Genomic DNA, 19157 nt, shown 5'->3' with positions numbered 1-19157 from the left:
CATTTGACATGCATAAGGTTTCTTTTATGAGTTGCAGTTGTCCCATAAAACTAATATTTATATACATGCTGAAAACTCTCCTACTCAAATGGATCTGAGTGGACAGATCCCTGAATTAGGGCCAGGCAAGGAGCTAGTGGAACATCCATCAACCAGGACTTCTTGAGAAGAAGGGGCAAGATGGTGTGTATGCCAGACTGGCAGTGATTCAACAAGGCTCAGAGGAGGTACAAGTGCCTTCCAAAAAGCTTCTTTCAAAGTAGAAAGACCAGTTCACTTAGTTTGCAAATCTCTTAAAGAATTGGCAGAAACTCAAGTCCAAATAGAACTAAACACAGGAGCTATGGGTTTCAGAAATCTCTATTGTCCAAGGAAGTTTCTATTCAACTTGTAAAACACACACTGCCTTTATCTCCCACCCACAGGAATGGTTATTAAACCCAAATAATGCTAAGTGAGAAGAGGAGGCTTTGCAAGGAAAAATTTCAAATCCACCAATAAAGTACTGTCATCAAGAAGACTCCTGGAACTTGCTCCTCCTGCTTGGTTGCAGTTACTCTTCACATACCAGGGACTGACTGCCGAAGGACAAAGGAGAGATATGGAATCCCAGGGAACATGAAGCCAAACTCCAAATTAGAATCTGCTAATCAGTTTTCCGATTAAAAAAAAAAAACTCAAAACAGAGAAAACCACAAAGTACAAAAGCTTTTCTGATGCTTTTCATTATCACAGAACACGCCACCTGTAATGTGTGCAAAGAGAAAATGAGAGGATGAGGGAAGGGAGCCAAAGAGGGAAAGGCTGAACAGCTGTCTTACTTCTTCTCTTTCTTCTTGTCCTAAAAGGAGAGAATCACAGAGTCAGTCAACCCAAACTAAATTCCCAGACCTTATACGGAACTACTGTGTTAGACAGACCTTACACATACAGACCCAAACTACACTCCCAGACGTTACACAGTACTTAGGCTACCAACCCCCAACCCCCATTACTGCATCTAACTCAGATGCTCCTGAAAGTAAACTCAGGGAGGTTAAAGATAACCACCAGCAATAAGTAATTATTATTAAATAAAAAGTAGTAAGTGCTCCAAGTGTTTGCTCAGTGTTTCACTCAGAAAAAAACCCTTAATAACCATAACTCTAGTTCAACTTCATTTGAAAAAAAAAAAAAATCAGAGTATTAGAGTTCAAGAGTTCACACTTTAATACAAATCTGATTTTCTAACAGGCGTGGTCAGTGTTTTAGTTCAGTGAAAATGACTCAATCCAAAGCAAAGGACATGAACTCCTCCAAGGACAGGCCACATGGCAGTTGTGCCTCGCTGAGCACGATGCCATCAAAGCAGCACTGATTACTAGTAAAAATCTAAGCTTCTTGGTCATGCTCCTTCTGTACTTTGTAAGAGCTCAAATGTAGAACAAGGCCTTCAACCTTCCAGGGCTACCTTGGTCTTGTTCAATTGCATCTCATTAGCCAGAATGCTAGACAGAACAGGCATTAAGAAGTCATTTCACTCCTTCACTTGCGTCATCCATTCCATTGGTATTTTTCATCATATATTCGATATAAAGACTGTTGACTAACAGCAAGCTTGTATGCGCTGGTTCATTATTTACTCTCAGTCACTAGCAAATGTTTTCTAAGCAATAACTATTTTCACAAATATTACATGTTTTCATGTCTGAACTTTCACTTCCTGCTACTGAAATGTGCACTTTCTGTTCTGACTTCAGGTCATCATTATTAGAAAACGCCTCCTTTCCACCATCTGGTTCATCCTCCATACTAGACATGATATAATACCTCCCCAGCATTACCCATGGCCCATAATAAATGCTTTCAAATGAAAGGTTTTCAAGATGCAAGTAAGGTGATGCCTTATTAGAAGGGTATTCTGTCTTCAGTCCCGGACAACAGAGTTGACTTACCTTTTCGTTCATTGCTAGGATCATCATGAGTTTCCGGAAGAGGGTGACAAAATCCAGGAAGAGGTCAACACAGTGCCTGGGAGAGAGAAACCAGGCCAAAAAGTCAATACACTATTCTGCTTAGTCCCAAAGGCCACACAACAAAACAATCTGGAATCCTTTTTTCCTTATAGGCCTCGGCTTCTAACATGCTCTACCAGTCAGTTAATATTCTGGTGTCTCTAAGGGACGAAAGCTGTGGTAATATGCCATGAACACACGAGGCTTGCTCCATGCTAATTATCCCTTCTCCTGTACTTCCAGGTCTAAGTCAGCACTGAAAAGCTAGTGCTACTTTGAGGGTCTGACCTTTTCTAATCCAGAAGAAAGTCAGGTTAGATTTAAGGCCACCCAAAGGGTCCAGATCTTCTTGGTGGATGGGAAGGGATAACAAGAATGGAATGTCAGTCATACCCTTCACACCTTCACACCAACGAAAATGACAATTCAACCTGATGTCCTCACACTTACCAGATATAATCCTTATCTCCATTCTCAGCTTTTTCAATTATGAGTTGAGTATCAAAAAGGACAAAGCCACACATGACCACAAGTCCCACATACAGATTCGCCTAATGGAAAAGGAATAGGAACATTGTTACCATGCAATCAACATGTGCTGCGCTGAAGACACCTTAAAAAGAAGGAAAGACAAGAGAATTCAGAGACCTTTTACCTGATATAGTATGTGCTATTGAAGCTTTCCCTAGAGCACAATGGACTTATTTATGGCTTTAAAACATTTGAAGAAACCCTCAATAGTAACTAATAAATGCTAATATTTCTAACTAATACCAACATTAGGGGGCAGTGAAAACTATAAAGTAGATTATGATCTTTTTGGGACATAATTCTGTAAACTTAATTGGATCACTGGAATAAAAGAACAGCTTACCTACATCTAAGGTCCTTACAGTTCTACATTCAATGAATCTTTGAATCTCGAGATATTTAACTTAGAGGACATTACACTGGTGATGTAAAGGGTCACTCATAAAGATTTAGTTCAACTAAAATTAAATACTTAAATGCCTACAGCAATGTCCCAGACACTATGTTAGGGTACTAGGAAGAATATAAAAATAAAAAACAGTACTCCCTGCTCTGAAAGTTTACAATCCAGTAGGGATTACACCTGAAAAGACTATTAGTCTGGTTTACTGGAGAAGAAAAGAACAAACTAACACTGTATTAGTCCTAAAGCCTTTCAGTTCAAAGTCAAAATTAGAATATTGTTATTTCATTCCACATGTAAATGATTTACCTGGAACAGCCAAAAAGATCCAAAGAAGAGGTTTCCAAGGGAGGAAAACAGCATCAGGCTCATGGCTGACATCAAGATACCTACAACAGGTGGTAAAAAGCTACTTTTGAGAAACACCTGAACACCCTATTAGAGCCATCCCTTCCTTTTCCAAAAATGGTGAAGATACAAGGCAGCCTCTAAGTCAAACCCAATTAAGGATCCTCAACATGTGAAAAAGGATGGGGGGAGGGTGAGATTTGTCATATTGAGGCCTCAATACAGAGCAAGGGAAACCCTCCCAACTTTTTAGAGCTTCCTCACCTCCTAGGAAGAGGTAGCTGCGACGCCTAGCATAGAGTGCACTCAAGGTGAAGCAGCTGAAGATCATTGCTGTGCCAAGGAAGGAGGTAGGAATAATGCTACAAAAGAAAAGGGTGAGATTGAGAATGGCCAGATTGGTAGTAGGTATATAAAGGCTAACAGATTAAAAACTCTAAGGTCACTTACCTGGGGTTGATAGCAATGCATAAGTCCAGGGCAGGGCCCAAACCAACTCCTAAAAAAATAAAAAATAAGCACTTGAGTTCAAATGTGACCTCAGACACTTGACACTTGCTAGCTGTGCGACCCTGGGCAAGTCACTTAACCCCAACTGTCTCACCAAAAAGCAAAAACATAAAAACATTAAAAAAAAATATCCCATAATCCAATATTAACCTTCAGTTATTGAAAAGGCACCTCTAACCCACAGGGCCAATTCCCAGTAGGAGATATGCAAATAAACATTAAAGAAATCAGACAGCTGACCTAAACAAACATAATTAAGTCTACCTCTTTTTCATCCAACTGCCTTGGTTAGGTTTTTAAGTCAATAACATTTGGGGGGGGGGCTGATTTGATTAGACACAGATTTGCCTCCAAACAACTAGGAGCTACAATGTACAATGGGAGAGAGGCAGCAGAAAATAGGGTGGGAGGATTTTTAAAATCTAATTGTAAGTCTTTAAAAGTCTGAAAAGGGCTCATAACAAGGTGGACTAAATGTCAGGCATGATAATTCTCATTCATATATCTTTTTACAGTTAAAAAATGCTTTTTCTTATCTGATCTTTGAAAAAAACTCTATGAAGTAGACATAACTAGCCTTGTTTTGTGAATAAGTACACAAACTCAGAAAAGTTAATTAATTTGCCTACAATCACATAGCTATTAAGTGGTAGAAGAAAGGAGTAGACAGAACTCAGGACTAATTCAAATCTCTTTCAACTCCACATTTCTCTTCAGGTAAAGGAAATAGGAACAGAATAAACACAGCTCAGAGCACTTTCACATTTTAAAGGATATCAAAAATATAACCTCTCAGGATGAATTCAGCCACTTCACTTACCTGTAAGGAAAGCAAATCCAGCCAGAAGGCCCAGTCTCTTCTGCTCAGTTTCATGACTGTGTGGTGTTGCCATCAGCCATATCATCAATCCCAAAGAACCCAAGGCTGAAAGCAAGCCAGCCTGTCAAGAGTCAAACAAGCAATTAAGTACTTGAAGGACAAGAAGAGTTTCTTTACAAGAGACTCTACTGAGTCTAAATGCTCACAAAGTTAAGATACTCATGATTTTCGTGTAATAAAATGTCCATGCAGAAAGAACCTCTAGTAGCTGCCCTTTCTGGTTTCTATCTCTCTGTCCCCAGCTGCCATTGGCTCTCCCCATGGATATATGGGAAATATTCTTCCTTAGAGGTGAGGCTGATCAAGAACCTTGCCCTGAAAACTATTCCTATTCCTGGTATACAAAAAGCATTCATAGGACATTGTTCACAAAACTCGTGACGATCTGGGAATTCCTGCTCACTTGTGCTAAGATATAATTCTCTTATTACTTGCATTTTCCTAACAAAACAGAGCTAAGGTACAGCAGGTTCCTTATTAATTATAATTCATATATAGAAATATTATGACATATCTATAATCTTTCCTCACAACAGACTTGTTAAGTTAGATAGAAAGTTATCCTCATTTTACAGATGAGGAAACTGTGGCTCAGGTAAGGGTCTGGATTCCAAGTAAGGTCTCCTAATTCTAACTCCTGTATTCTTTCCACAGCACCACCTGACTTTTACCCCATTTTCTCTGGACACTATTTTCAGTGCTCCCTCATCCTACAACTCTCCTCTAGTATGGAAAAGTGAATTTCCTGAAATTCCCTATTCAGATCTGCTGAATATCACAACTCTGAGAACCAAAGTACACTTAAGCCACGAAATCATCCAAATCACCCTGTGCCTACAACTCAAATGTTCTATGACTTCACCACATGACATCCTGGGCAGAGAAAGTGCAGGTGAGAGAAAGAAGAAAGAGAACAAAAAGGCTACATGTTAAGGAGAATCATGGCATGTACTATTATGTCTCTATACCAGTAAGCAGCTATCTTAAGATATCAGCAGCAGACCATTCTCTGCTAAAGAGTCAAGGCATTCTGGTTTTGGTATACCCTCAAAATAGTTGCCATACTATTCCTTAATTGCCCTGTACTTGATGGCTGGTGAAGTTCATAACCCTAGATACTGATAAGGATAAGGACTGGACATTAGCTTGAGACACTGCATTGAGCAAGCTCCTTAAATTCTACAGCAATCAAGTTAATTGTTCTTACCTGAATGAAACGGGTGACCACATGGACATAGGCCCCTGCAGCCGCCACAAACATGCAGAGGGCAAAACTGGCATAGACCTTCTTCAGGTGCTGCTGTGTAGAAGGTGTGCTAAATGATAATGAAAATAACAGTTGTCACTCTAGGAACTAAGGCTATTCTTGAATTAATAAATTAAAAGAAGGAAAATTCTGAAAAATCAATCCATTTCCCCTACACATAAAACTTCCCCATATTCTGAAAGTTCTTTGAGTATTTTGAGCTGCTACAAGGAAAACACAATGTATTCTTTTTTTTTTTTAATTTTTTTTTTTTTTTGGCAATTGGGGTTAAGTGACTTGCCCAGGGTCACACAGCTAGTAAGTGTCAAGTGTTTTGGTCTGAGGCCGGATTTGAACTCCTGACTTCAGGGCCGGGGCTCTATCCACTGTGCCACCTAGCTGCCCCATACAATGTACTCTTTAAGACATTTCAAGACAATGTTCTTAAAAATGGATAATAGCAAAGAAAAAAGGCCAAACCACAAAACACCTGAAAATTAGATATCCATGATATGCGAAAGATGGGGGCACTCAAAGCTAAAATAGTTAAAAGACTTTCTGATGATTTTGCAACAATGCGAGGAGTCTGGCTTCTTTGATACCTAGAAAGATTTATTAGTTTGTCTGTTAGCTATGCATATATATGACAGTTAATGAACTAGGTCAAAGAAAAAAGCATCAAGGTCAAAACACTTACATGTGGGAAAATTTTAAGAGCGCATCAAAGTTGATCTTCCGATCAAACACGTTCATGGTGCCGGAGTCTGCAGAACACAGCCCTCACTCTGTAGGGCCAAGAGACGTAGCAAAAAACAAAAGGATAAGTTTAAAGAATATGAAAACACATAAAACATGGATAAACAACTTAACGATTTCTCAAAGGAGAACAACAATTCACTGCCTTTTCTTTTTTTTTTTCTGTTATCTCATTCTCATTTTTTTTTGACTTCTCAATTTAAAAAAAAATTTTTTTTTAACATGTGTTTTTAAAACTTTGGGTTACTGTTCACTGCCTTTTCAAAAGACCAATAAATCAGTCCAGGAAATTTTGTTAGTGATCTATTTAAAGGGGTCCAGAGATAATTCCTGGAACATAAAGTATTCCTACCATTTTATTTCCAGGTGCTGGAGAACTTGAGTTTCATTAAAGGTGAAGAATATAGTGAACCTGAAGGACTCAAAAGAATGCCAATGACAAAGCTGGGCAATGAATTAGTACTTACTATGTACTTACAAACTACATAAGGCATTTAGGAAGAAAACATAATTACTACCTGGAATATTTCCAGGACATCAGAACACCTTACTGCAGTAAAAAACACACCCAGGGATGGATCTTTAATTCTATGAGGATGAACTCTTTGACTTTAAAGATAGATAATATACAATCTGTGCACATTCAACCCTCAAAACCGAATCTATACCATAATAATGAATGGCTCTCCTCATATTAAATCTCAGTCTCCCACATTTGCCTCAGCCTCATAATGTATGCAATCTAAGGCAATTGAAAAAGTACTGATTCAGTACTGGCTTGGGTTCAAACCCCAGCTCCAACAAATCCCTTTCTATTTATGTGACTTTGAATAAGTCTTTTAACCTTTCTAGGCCCCAACTTTCTCTTCTGTAAGATAAGGGATTAATCTGGATGACTGCTAAGTCTCCTTTCAGTTTTAAAATCAATGTCTCTATTAAGCAAAAAACATTCTCAAACATGTTGTTTATAAGGCAACTACAATATTATATACTTCATACATATTCTGATCAACACCCAGGGCAACCACAAATACAATTTAAGGCAACCAGTGTTGAAAAACCACAAAGACACTAACCCAAGGTTTGGGCCAATGTGTCTCTTTTAAGATAAAACGATTTTGAAGCAAGAAGAAAAGATGACACTCATCAAACACCCACTACGTTTTGTGCAAGGCACATAGTAAGAACTTTACTTCCCATTCTCTTCCCCCACCGCTTTTGTTCTGCTAATTTTATCTCTACCCACCTTAATGCTTTTGTTTGTTTGATCTAAATCCTTGAGAGCTGGATATACTGCCAGCTGCTGAGTCTACTAACACTGTTGCTCTCAACTCTAAGTCATGGGACTCTGGGTTTTCTTGATCTAGATGGTGCAATTATTGCAGGCTGTTGCAAACTAACCATAACCTTCCATAACCATGATGAGCAAGTCCCCTGAGGAGCTCTCTTACAGGATGGCATAATCCAGCATCTGGAAAGTGTCATTAACGCTCCTAATGATATCCCTAGACAGAACTTAGAAGGATTCTGAAGCAACTTTCAAAGCCACATATTACAGTTTCAACGCAAATTCCTAATTTATGGGAAATTATTTTTGTTTCTCGTTTCAAGATATACTTCCCTTCTAAAAGGGGAAAAAAAAATCAAAATTCTAGCAACACCAAACAAAATTCGATGTAACTAGATCCCATCGTCCAGGGAAATCTGTAAGAGAAGGCAGGAATAATGGAAACAACTTTCTTCCCAGTTCATTCTTTGAAGTTTCCCAGGAGTATGTGACAGGCTCTTTTCTGCGGGGTATCCTTTAGACCCGTAACACAGTGTTATGGGAAAGAAGAGCCAAGGTCAGCAGGAATTTCTTCTTGAGCCAGAAACAATTTCTGGTGTAAGATTTACACGACTTTCAACTCAGCCTGACCTTCTTATAAATAGCTATGAAAACACCTAGACTCCCTCTAAAATTTCAGTGAAATATGTTACCTAGTTTGTTCCTAATCAGTTCCAATAGGGATTGGACCTGTGATTTAAATGGTATAGGGAATTCTCAGGTGAGGGAGATCATGGTACCAATGCAGGTACCTAGTCTGTGACTTTTAAGTCTTAGAGAGTTGCCTAGAGCACTAAGAGGTTAAGTAACTTACCCAGGGTCAGACAACCATGGGCCTTGAATAATCAGATCTTCCTAGCTTCCAGGCCAGCTCTTTATCCACTATACCTCTTAATATCAACTCTTCTTAAAAGTTCTGTCAGATGGAATGAACATACTGGACTCGATGTTTAGTGATCACTGACATGTAAACTCAGCTGAACAAGCCTAAATTATTTCACACCTCAAAAGGGGCTTCAAAAAGGGGATTGGAGGAAGAGGGAAGCTCCTACATAGAGAGGAATAATTTTAGCCTTGTGACTGAAAGACCACAATTATTCAGAAACAAGTAACCACGTAACATTTAAGATGAGGAAACAGTAAAGGAACTCATTATGGGGTAGTTTTAAATAAATTAGAACTATTTTATCAAGTTCATTACCCAGTCATAAACCATCAAGGTAATAATAGTTCTTCAAATCCAATCATTTCACAGCTCTTCACACTTACCACTACCAGTTCTTGCCTCAGGTACAACCGAACTCTTACAGAGAGGCTACCTCTAAAGAGTAATCTACCATTAACCTCAAAAACCCTGCAACTCTAGAATTTTTTTGTAAAAGAAAAATCTGTAGTGAAAGGAGCATGAGGCAAAGAATACTGTAAAAGGCCCAACAACGTAACATCTATGCAATCTTTCCACTGGTAAAAACAATAATTAGATTTGGTTTTAGGATTTCACCAAACAATTAAGAAATCTACATACTTTGTATTTAACAAAGTATGGTTTCATACTCAAATGAAATACTATTCCAAATTTCTCTAATGTTTATAACTTCATTTTATGCCTTCATCCTTAGGATACAGGAACCCTGAAATTTGATAGGGACTTCTGCAAATATATACACTCTCCCTAAAGTTCTATTGGAGCATTCTGTGAACTATGTGATTTCTTTCTGCTGGCAAAATCCAGATGAAAAAGTAAGAGATTAAGGGAAAGGAACTAACGGTTTTAAGTAGTGATGTGATCTGTTTATTGCTTTGGGAGAAAAACATTTTCCCCAGTATAGTCTGTGACTTGTTAAAATCTTTGTTATGTTGTTCTATGTGCCTTCCCCACTCATTTGTCTTGCAATGAAAGATCTTAATAATTACGAGGGCAGCTAGTGGCACAGTGGACAGAGCACCGACCCCCGAGTCAGGAGGACCTGAGTTCAAATCCGGCCTCAGACACATGATACTCACTAGCTATGTGACCCTGGGCAAGTCACTTAACCCTAATTGCCTCACTAATGATAATAATAATAACTCACATACATATGGGTCACTTTAAAGTTTATAAAGTACTTCTCTCATAATAAAACTGTTGAGATTAAATGTACCGTAGTATTTTGTGAATAGTATTGTCTTTTAAAACTATAAATATATAGTCTTATCCCAAATGCCTAATACGATAGGTAGAACCCAAGAGGTGTGAGGTGCCATAAAAAACAAATCATCCATTTATAGTAGGTACTCAAATAATATTCAATGGTGAAGAGTATATTGACAGTACTAGCTATATAGATCAATTTTTTTTTAAAGAAACATTTCCTTTGATGATACAGAGTAAAAGGGCGAAAGCAGAGCCACCCTGCCATATGCACATTTAGTGATACCAAAAACACACAAAATGATTAAATACTTTCATTAAAGATAAATAGTCCAGTCACCTTAAATCCTGTTACAACCAATTATTAAGAGAATAAATTTGCAACAATAAAAGCTATGTTCTCAAATTACAAAGAATAGAATTCATGATGAAAAAATTGCTTTGGAGTTTTATTTTTTATAATCTTACTAATGAATTAGTATTAATAATTAAATCTTACATCTTTTGCATATTTATTAAAAATGTTTCCATTTAATGACCCCTTTAAAGGCCTGGTTTAGAAGGAGCTAATTCTAGACCTTAATACATATTAAACATTACATTCTTATAAAAGAGATTAACAGTATTGTTTCCTTAATTGTGAAATGAGGGTGTAGGACTAGATGATTTCTGAGACCCTTTTTATACCTACTTCTCCTTCAGGTTATTTATTCCAACAACTATATGACACATAATATATGTTCTGTACCAAAGTGTGAATGAGGTTGACTATGAATCTGAGAGTTGAGAAGCTAATGCTACCTAGCCATCTCTTAAGAGTTCAGCTTATTTCTATAGGACAATCCTAGTGGAGTTTTTCAGACTAAGGAAACTATTTCAGTCTAGGCCTTGGTCACCACAGGTTAGCTATCTGGATAAACTCTCAAGTCCCTGAATCAGCCAAGAACAAATGTGTTCTTTGCTGGTGTTCTCAGACCAAGGATAACTTGGAACTGCTCCAGATTTTCTTAGGCTCATATATGGTCAAGTGCACAAGGTTGACCCAACACCAACAGCCTCTGGGAAAGGAACTTAAGTTGAATAGGCATCTTTCTCAATAAATTTTTCAAGTAATCCCAGTCACTAACTCAATTCCTATTAACAATGACTACAACAATAAATTCAGTTTCATATGCCATACAATCTTCTTTTTCTGTTCTTTATGTGGGGGAAATGTTAATGTTTTTTGATGTTCGTCAAAGTACATAATAACAAAAAAGGAATTTTCCAAATAACAACCACAACACTCATCGCACCAAAAAAGAATAGCAAACTAAACTCAAAATGTCTTTTAAGCACAGCCAGAGCAGTACCCTGAGGATTCTATGACCAGTAATATAGCTGGTCCAGGTACCACACCCGCTAGTCCACACCCACACCTCCACTCCCACTCATGGAAGCCAATTCAGGGTAGTCAATGCTCTGGTTTACACTAGAATGGCTCTAAAGGCTTAATTTAGTCAAAGATTCGGGAGGGAGGTGGGGGAGAAGTTCACCCTGCATGTGCATTTTTTTTTAAAGAGGTCATTCTTTGCCTCATTTTATTAAGTTTTCATCATTGAATGGGTGCTGCCTCAGTCAAACTGAGACCTGTTAAAGACCTTAGCTTGAAAAGGCCAAAGTCCCCCACTGCATCCCAGGCCCTCTCCAGTTGTCTTGATCCATATCTGGTCACTGGACCCAGATGGCTCCAGAGGAGAAAGTAAGGTTGGTGACTTTGCACAGCCCTTTCTCACTTAAATCAAATTCACCTGCATGTCATGGCATCACCTTCCTGATGTCATGGTCCTCTTCCAGAACAAAGGACAAATAGCAGTAAGTTTCAAAGCAAGTCATACATCCTGTATATGGCCTTAGGAGTACCAGAGCTGCTTTTATTGAAGCTGACCACTCAGGATATCTACCTTCAGAGGCTGTGCTCCAATAATCAATCAAACAATCCCTCTCTCACCCTATCTTCATCTAGACTTACAAATAAAAAAATTGCATGTAAAAATTGAAAATCTGGGGGAAAGGGTTCATGAAAGTAAGCTAAAATACTGTAACAAAATTCATTTTTACCCACTTCCACCATATTCTCTATTAAAGTGAAACTAGAAGAGAAAAATTTTCAGAGAAAGAACAATTATTTCTGTTGAAAATGGAATTTTAAAATCCATTTTTTAATATAATTTTAAAATTTTAATTTTAAATTTTAAAATAATAAACAATAAGATTGGCATAAAAGAGTTTAATATTTATTAACAGACCTATGATTTCATCAGTGTAGGCAGCTACCAAAGCAGATTAACACCTTCTCTGCAATTTATAATCTCAGAATTGCCTGGAGCACAGAAGGGTTAAGTGATTTACCCAAAATCATGAGCTAGTATGTATTACAGGTGACACTTGAACACAGGTTTTCCTGACCAGCTCTCTATCCACTACACTAAGCTGCCCCTGCCCTCCCTTCCCCTCCCCCATAATCCCTCTCATTTGTCCTACACTTTACAGTTTTTCCCAGAGGTAGAATAATCCCCTTGAGTGGTTTACGAAATCAAATGAAACTCTTCAGGTTCCATCCATGGAATAGTAGGGATATAGGCTGTCATATCAATAGGTTAACCCTTAGCTGATAAACAATGCTGTTTGTTTGACATTTTTTGTTTGAAAATAAACAGTTTAACATTTCAAGTGTACACCCATCAATAAATGAGAACCTAAATAAAACTACATAAAAAACTCGTTGGTAATTTTAGGAAAATCTGAGTGCTAACAAGAACTGTGACATTTCAATTCATTTCACTTTTATTAATAGTTAACATTTAGCTTCCTTCCAGCTCTGGCATTTTAAAGTTTGCTAAGCACTTTCCACACATTATTTTATTTATTACAACAAATACTGTCCTAATTCTACAGAAGAACAAATTAAAACTAAGCAGTTTAAGTGATTTGATCATGGTCACACACAAGGAAGTGTCAGAGGTGGTCTCTTCTGGTCCAAGTCATAGGATTTATATCGCTGTCATTTTCAAATGACCCCATTAACCCTAAAAGAATCTTGCCTTACAAGAAAAGTACAACCAAGCAAAACCAATTAATAATACATGTATTCATTTTGCCCTTTATGTCTACTACCTTTGCCAAGAGACAAGAAGCATGTTTTGCACCAGCAGACTTCTGAATTCATGCATTGATCAGAGTTCTGAAGTCTTTCAAATACTGTTTTAATTTACTTTACTATGGTCATTATATAAATTGCTTTCCTGGTTCTGCTTACTTTGCATCAATTCATACAACTCTTCCCAACTTTCTCTGAATTCGTCAATCACCATTTCTTATGGTACAATATTACATTACATTCAGAGACAATTTGTTCAGCCATTCTCCTACTGTGCTTCAAAAGCCACGTTACCATAAAAAGCTGTTATTTATACTTTTGTACATTATGAGGAACATGACTTGTAATCTTGCTGGGTCAAATGGGTGGTACGGTTTAGTTAATTTTTAAATATACTTCCAAAATTGTTCATTGGATTAGACCAATTAATAACTCTACCACAAGTACATCAGTGTGTCTGGTGCTCTTTCTATCATACCAAGCTGCCTCACTTTTTCTAGTCTTCTTTTAAGGGAAGAAGGCTGCAAAATAGCCACAACAAGAAAGAAGGCAGAGAAAGAAGGTTCTCTGATAGATTTCCACCACAGGATGAAAAATGGTTGACTGGAATTACAAACTGCATTTCAAGGGCTGAATTGGATATATGTCTGTAGAACCTCTCAAACTCAAATTTCTCCTCTGTAGAAAGAAGATAATTCTTATGCTACTGACTTCAGGGCTGAGGAAAGAACTTATTATGTAATCAAATGAAGATTAAAGGAACCTTGTAAGCTGTAAATGTTAGCTTCTGTAAAGCACACAACAAAAGAAAATGACAAAATAATTTCAAAATATTCATGAAATAATAATATTAGGATTTATATAGTACTTACTATGTGCCAGGCACTACGCTAAGCACTTTACAATTATTATCTCATTTGATCCTCATAACAACCCTGAGAGATAGGTACTGTTATTATCCCCATTTTACAGATTAGAAACTAGGGCAAACAGAAGTGCTGATTTGCCCAAGGGTCACACAGGAAGTGTCTGAGGCCAAACCTGAACTCAGGTCTTTCTGACTCTAGGCCCAATACTCTAAAAATAAGACTAAAAAGTTCAAACAGCTTACACTGATATAGTCCTTTGTAGCTTATGAAGATTTCCTCAACATAATTCTGAAGTAGGCATTAATATTATTATCATTTTACAAATGGTAAACAGGTCATAGTAGTAAACAGTATTCAGGTTTTCTGACCCCAAGTCTAAGCTTTCCACTGTGACCCCAAATAGATCTTTCTAGCTTCAAAGGCTGCTTGGGTCACCTTTCTTCTTATGGGATGGTTAACAATTCAGGAGGTTAACAATACAAGATGAGCAGTAAGTCTAAAAAAAAAATCAATAAGTAACCAGAAAAACCTATTTTCTATCTTAAAATCAAGCTTGATTGTGACTCAGTTACCTCTTCTGCTTGATTAAACTTCCCCATTACGCTATTTCAAGAACAAGATATCAAAGAGCTTTTAAGGGGGTGGGGGATGGGCAATAGGTCAATGTGGAGTGGTAAAGAAACGCAACCCAACAAACCCTCTTCATGGCCACACCTCCAGCAGGCACTAAACTTTCTTGAAATGATGATCTCATGATCCGGGGAAGCACAACAGAGGGAAGGTCGGGACCTCTCACCTGTCCAAAGGTAGCCAATTCTGCTAGGTCGGGGCTGCCCTTTGGGCCCCAGGACGCTGGGCCAACGGCCCGGTCTTGTATTTATTACCCGCCACCCGCCTTGGCTTCCAAGTTACCAAGGAAGCCTGGGTGTCACAGAGGAGGATGTGACATCACTCGCCCCTCCACCATGACAGAGCAGCTCCAGTCCGTCCGAGCCCAGGCTTAGGCCCCGGCCCAGCGGGGAGCCGCCCACGCCCACCCTCATTGCCGTCCCCGTCTCTCCCCCTACAACCTCATAACGCGCCCCCCAAGGGGGTTCCATGGCCACCGAAGGGACAGTTTGGGACCCCTGGTTTCGCTTTCAATTATGACGAACCGAGATGGCCGCACCCCGTCTCAAAGGGGGTAAAGCAAGAAGGACCCTGGAGAAATTACTACTCCCCCTTTCCCGAATAGGACCCGAGAGTAGATGAGGTGGGAAGAAGGGGACCTCGAGTCCGCGAGTTGGCCGAGGGGATGGGCGGTGAGGGGCGCGTCCCTCCTTCCCCTTCTTCCATTTCTACCACACGCAACGGCGCACGCGCAACTCTCTCGTCTTCTCCCTCCCCGAAGCCTCACAGCTGGGTAGGCCTCCCCGCCGAGCAGGTGAGGTATATCAGCAAACTGAGGACAACACTCCGATTAAAAAAACAAACAAACAATAAACAAAAAAAAAAAACACAACGACTGCGCAGTGGACTCCTTTGCCTCTCCCCAAGAGTTCTCCATATTCCCCTCTCAGACCATATCCAGGGCACATTTCCTCACCTGCCACTCACACCACCTACTCCTCTCAACGCCGGATGTGTCACTAATTCCTCTCAGCCCAGCTACTGCCCCTTTGCCCAGCTCCCCGCCCCATTGCTAGAAGCACCGCCCCTACTCCCGCCAGTTCCCAGTCCTCATTGGCCCTCAGTCTCTCTCCTGCCTATCCACTGGCTGATTCTCCGTAAACACGGCGTAGCTACTCAAGGTCCATTGGCTGGTGCGCCTATAGATCAAACCTTGGTTTTCGGCCAATCATCATCGTCAAAAGCGGTTGCCGCCCTCCGACGCCTTCCGGCCCCCCTTTCCCCTCAGTTGACGTGATCTGAATGCAGCTGACGCTACCTCTAACCAAGCAAATATATAGTGGCATGTTCTGGCTGTCATGTTAAGTTAGTGGGACTCCTCCGTAATCAAATACCCAAAAGCAAAAGCAATTTGGATGCAATAGAAAAAACAATAGAAACTAACGTTAGAACCCAAAGAGTTAGAGTATTGTTGTCCTAAAAGACCTAGCAGGTGCCTCCATTTTTCGGGAGAGTGAACAAAGACTGGTGTATAATATGTTATAAGTGGCATTTTGTTTTCCACCTCACGTTTCCCGCTTGCTTTGTGCCTTCTCCATCAGTTCGCTGGCAAAGAACTACTCATCATCCACCTGCTACATGAGAGCTGGTCCTCTTTAAAAAAACAAAAAAACAAAAAAGCAATGAGTATTATATTGCTCCCTTAAAATTACCTATCCCTTTCTATCTGAAACATAACCTAAAACCTTCACGATGTATGTTGAAGCCAGTAACCTGTGTTCTGGGTTAGTAAACAGGTAGCTCATGTAGATAGATCTCATTAGCTATGCCAATTCAAGCATTTCTGTGTCTTAACTCGTGAAGTCACTGGACTAGGTAATGAGGATATAAATATAATAGGGACGGACTACAACTGAGCCTAAACATGTAATAAAGGGCTCAAAGGCTATTTGCATAAGATTCTTCTCTCTGGAAAATTGAACAAATGAGATAAATATGTCCAGCCCCTTGTAAATCATAAAGTGCTATATAAATGTTAGTTATCATTATTTTATTATTACTCTATACTCTGCCTGTGTGAGGGGTAGAGATGAAAATAGCAGAGAACTTGATCTTTGGTCTTTTGGCTTTCAGCTTCAAGAGAAAAGGCTCACCTTTCCAGATTCTCTTTAGGTAAAAGTCCACGAAGAGAGAAAGATGCTGGGGAAAAGCCGGAATGTAAAGAAGGCAGTAGGCTCAGATTCTTAGAATCTAGCCACTGTTAAGATTCTTAGAATCTAGCCAATAGCTTACTAGTGTTCAGACTCCTTAAGAGTCTGCCCAATATGATGGATGTTCTAATAAACCTTGTCTTTGGCTGAAAGAAGGCTTGGGTTGAATTCTTCCAGGCAGGACCCATGTGTTGTGATTTTGGGGTCCCAGAACCTCTAAATCTCTAATTCTCAACATTTTGGTTACCCCTATGGGGAAACTGCCTAAGCCCAAGTTCTTCTCCAGCCAAGATTGGAAGGTATGCAAGTCTTGCCTCCCTGCCTCCTTTCTTGCTCTGCAGTTGGGGTCGCTCTCCAAGCAACAAGGCTTGGAGGTGCTTTTAGGGTAGACAGTTATGAGACTGTCTCGAACTCCCTCTAATGCTCTCAGTCTATAGGTCCACTGGGTTGGTTTGAAGCCATGGACCTGGGTACACCTTCTGCAGCATAGAGGATGAGGACAGACGCCCTATCTGGAAGTGTATGCCCAATTCTGTCAATTCTCTTGGCGCTAGGGAATTGGGGAAAACTGCAGTTGCTTTTTGGTTCCTTGAAGCTTATTTACTCCCTGCCCTCTACACACCTGAATCCTCCTTCTTGGAGGTTACAGGGAAAAGTTAGAACAGCTAAAAATATCTTGGCAGGTTCTGGAGGTTTTGTGATTGATCATTAAGGAGTTTTGAAACTCCTTACAACCCTGGTCACTCCTTTCTCCCACTCCCTTCCCTTGAGTCAAGAGGGTATCTGTTAACTCTCTCAAAGGAGAGGTGAGTTTCACCCTTTACCCCTCCCCTTTGATTTCGCCCTCCCCTGCCTGGGAAAGAAAGGAGGAGAGAGGGGGCAGCAGCTACAGCATGGATCCCCCTGGTAATGGCTTTGGCCCCTAAGGCAACCTTTGCCTGGAAGCATCACCCAGGTTCAGCACATCCTGCTCAACATAAAGAAGCTAGCCTCTGGACTTGAGTAAGCTCGCTTTTCTAAATTTGTAGTTTTAACTGTTAATGATGAGATGTTGATTCTCTGTGTAAAATAATTTGGAAATGCATTTAACAAAATTGAAGTCACCTGATTGGTAATGGGTTTGTTTCAAGTTTCAAATTAGTAAACTTTTTGTATCAGTTATGTCAAGCAACTTTTCATAATTTGGTTACTGCTAAAATAATTTGGCTGTTATTGGTTATTGTTTTAATGTGTAAACTTGCTAAAAAGCTTGTTTAGGTTAGTGTGGCTTGCTGAGAATTTGCAAGTGTATAGAAATCTCTAATGATTGACTTTTTACACCAGGACAAATTTAAGTTTGAGATGTAAATCCTGGAAAAGTATTTCCTAAGCTGTGATTAGTGAAACTTGCTGTTTGAGGTAAAAGCTCATAGGATTTTATTTTGAGTTGTCTGATGGATCATAATCCATCAATAATCATAATATCAGATAATAACCATCTGAGAGAAGTTCCACAAGCTACTCAGAGAATATGATATTGATGGGAAGTCAGCATCAGGAAAAGCTGAGAAGACAATTTTAGCCTCAGTCTAAGATGGAATCCTCCTGGCTCAGTTTCCCCATTATGTTCCTTTGAAAAGGAATGTTACCCACCTGGCTATTCCTGAGTCTGGTAATGAGGTGGATTTGGTGCTGCAAGGGTGGAAAACTTGTCTGCAAAGGTGTTACTTAAACTTTAGAGACAGTAACAAGATCAGATAATCCTACAGATCAAATGTAAATTATTTTAATGGGGCTCTTACACTCTTAGCACTTTTATTTCTCCCTATATCTGGGCCCTGCAGCCTTTTCTGTCAGATTTGTGTCTTCCAGACTACAGGCCATTCACCTACAGTTGGTAGCAAACAGTGGGGACCAGCCACTGTCCCCCCATCATTCCCTGGATGCAGCCTGGGCTCAGTTCCAGTCAACCTCCTCTTTGGGAGCTCCTCGAGGCAGGAACAACTCTACACCCTTTGGCAGCAGGAAGCAGTTTCAGAAGCCAAGACCTTTACCCTTTACCCAAAAGAATTTGGGTCCCATTTGTTTGAGGGGGGAACGATGAGGATGGGATTTAGACCCCAAAAAGGAAAAACCCTGGACTTTCCCACGTGGCCAAATCTCTGGCGTTTGGCTATATCCAATCTCCCAATTCTGTTAGTCTTAACCTAGCCCTCCATTGTCTT

The 19157-nt window shown here is 39.6% G+C and overlaps 1 protein-coding gene across 1 annotated transcript; it reads right to left on the bottom strand.

The window, feature by feature from the left end:
- Positions 1–342: 342 nt before the first annotated feature.
- On the bottom strand, positions 343–15786 carry TMBIM6 (transmembrane BAX inhibitor motif containing 6). Its single transcript, XM_027844339.1, has 10 exons — positions 15720–15786; positions 6610–6697; positions 5874–5982; positions 4607–4727; positions 3727–3775; positions 3541–3638; positions 3238–3317; positions 2445–2545; positions 1935–2010; positions 343–841 (listed from the first exon to the last, which is right to left on the bottom strand). The coding sequence occupies exons 2-10, from the start codon at positions 6663–6665 to the stop codon at positions 818–820; spliced, it is 714 nt and encodes a 237-aa protein (XP_027700140.1). The 5' UTR covers positions 6666–6697; positions 15720–15786; the 3' UTR covers positions 343–817.
- Positions 15787–19157: the final 3371 nt, after the last annotated feature.

This window comes from Vombatus ursinus, unplaced genomic scaffold (genome assembly GCF_900497805.2).
Source record: "Vombatus ursinus unplaced genomic scaffold, bare-nosed wombat genome assembly UNPS02014941.1, whole genome shotgun sequence".
In the NCBI taxonomy this organism is placed as follows: domain Eukaryota; kingdom Metazoa; phylum Chordata; class Mammalia; order Diprotodontia; family Vombatidae; genus Vombatus; species Vombatus ursinus.
This window is presented reverse-complemented; position numbering and strand designations above follow the sequence as displayed.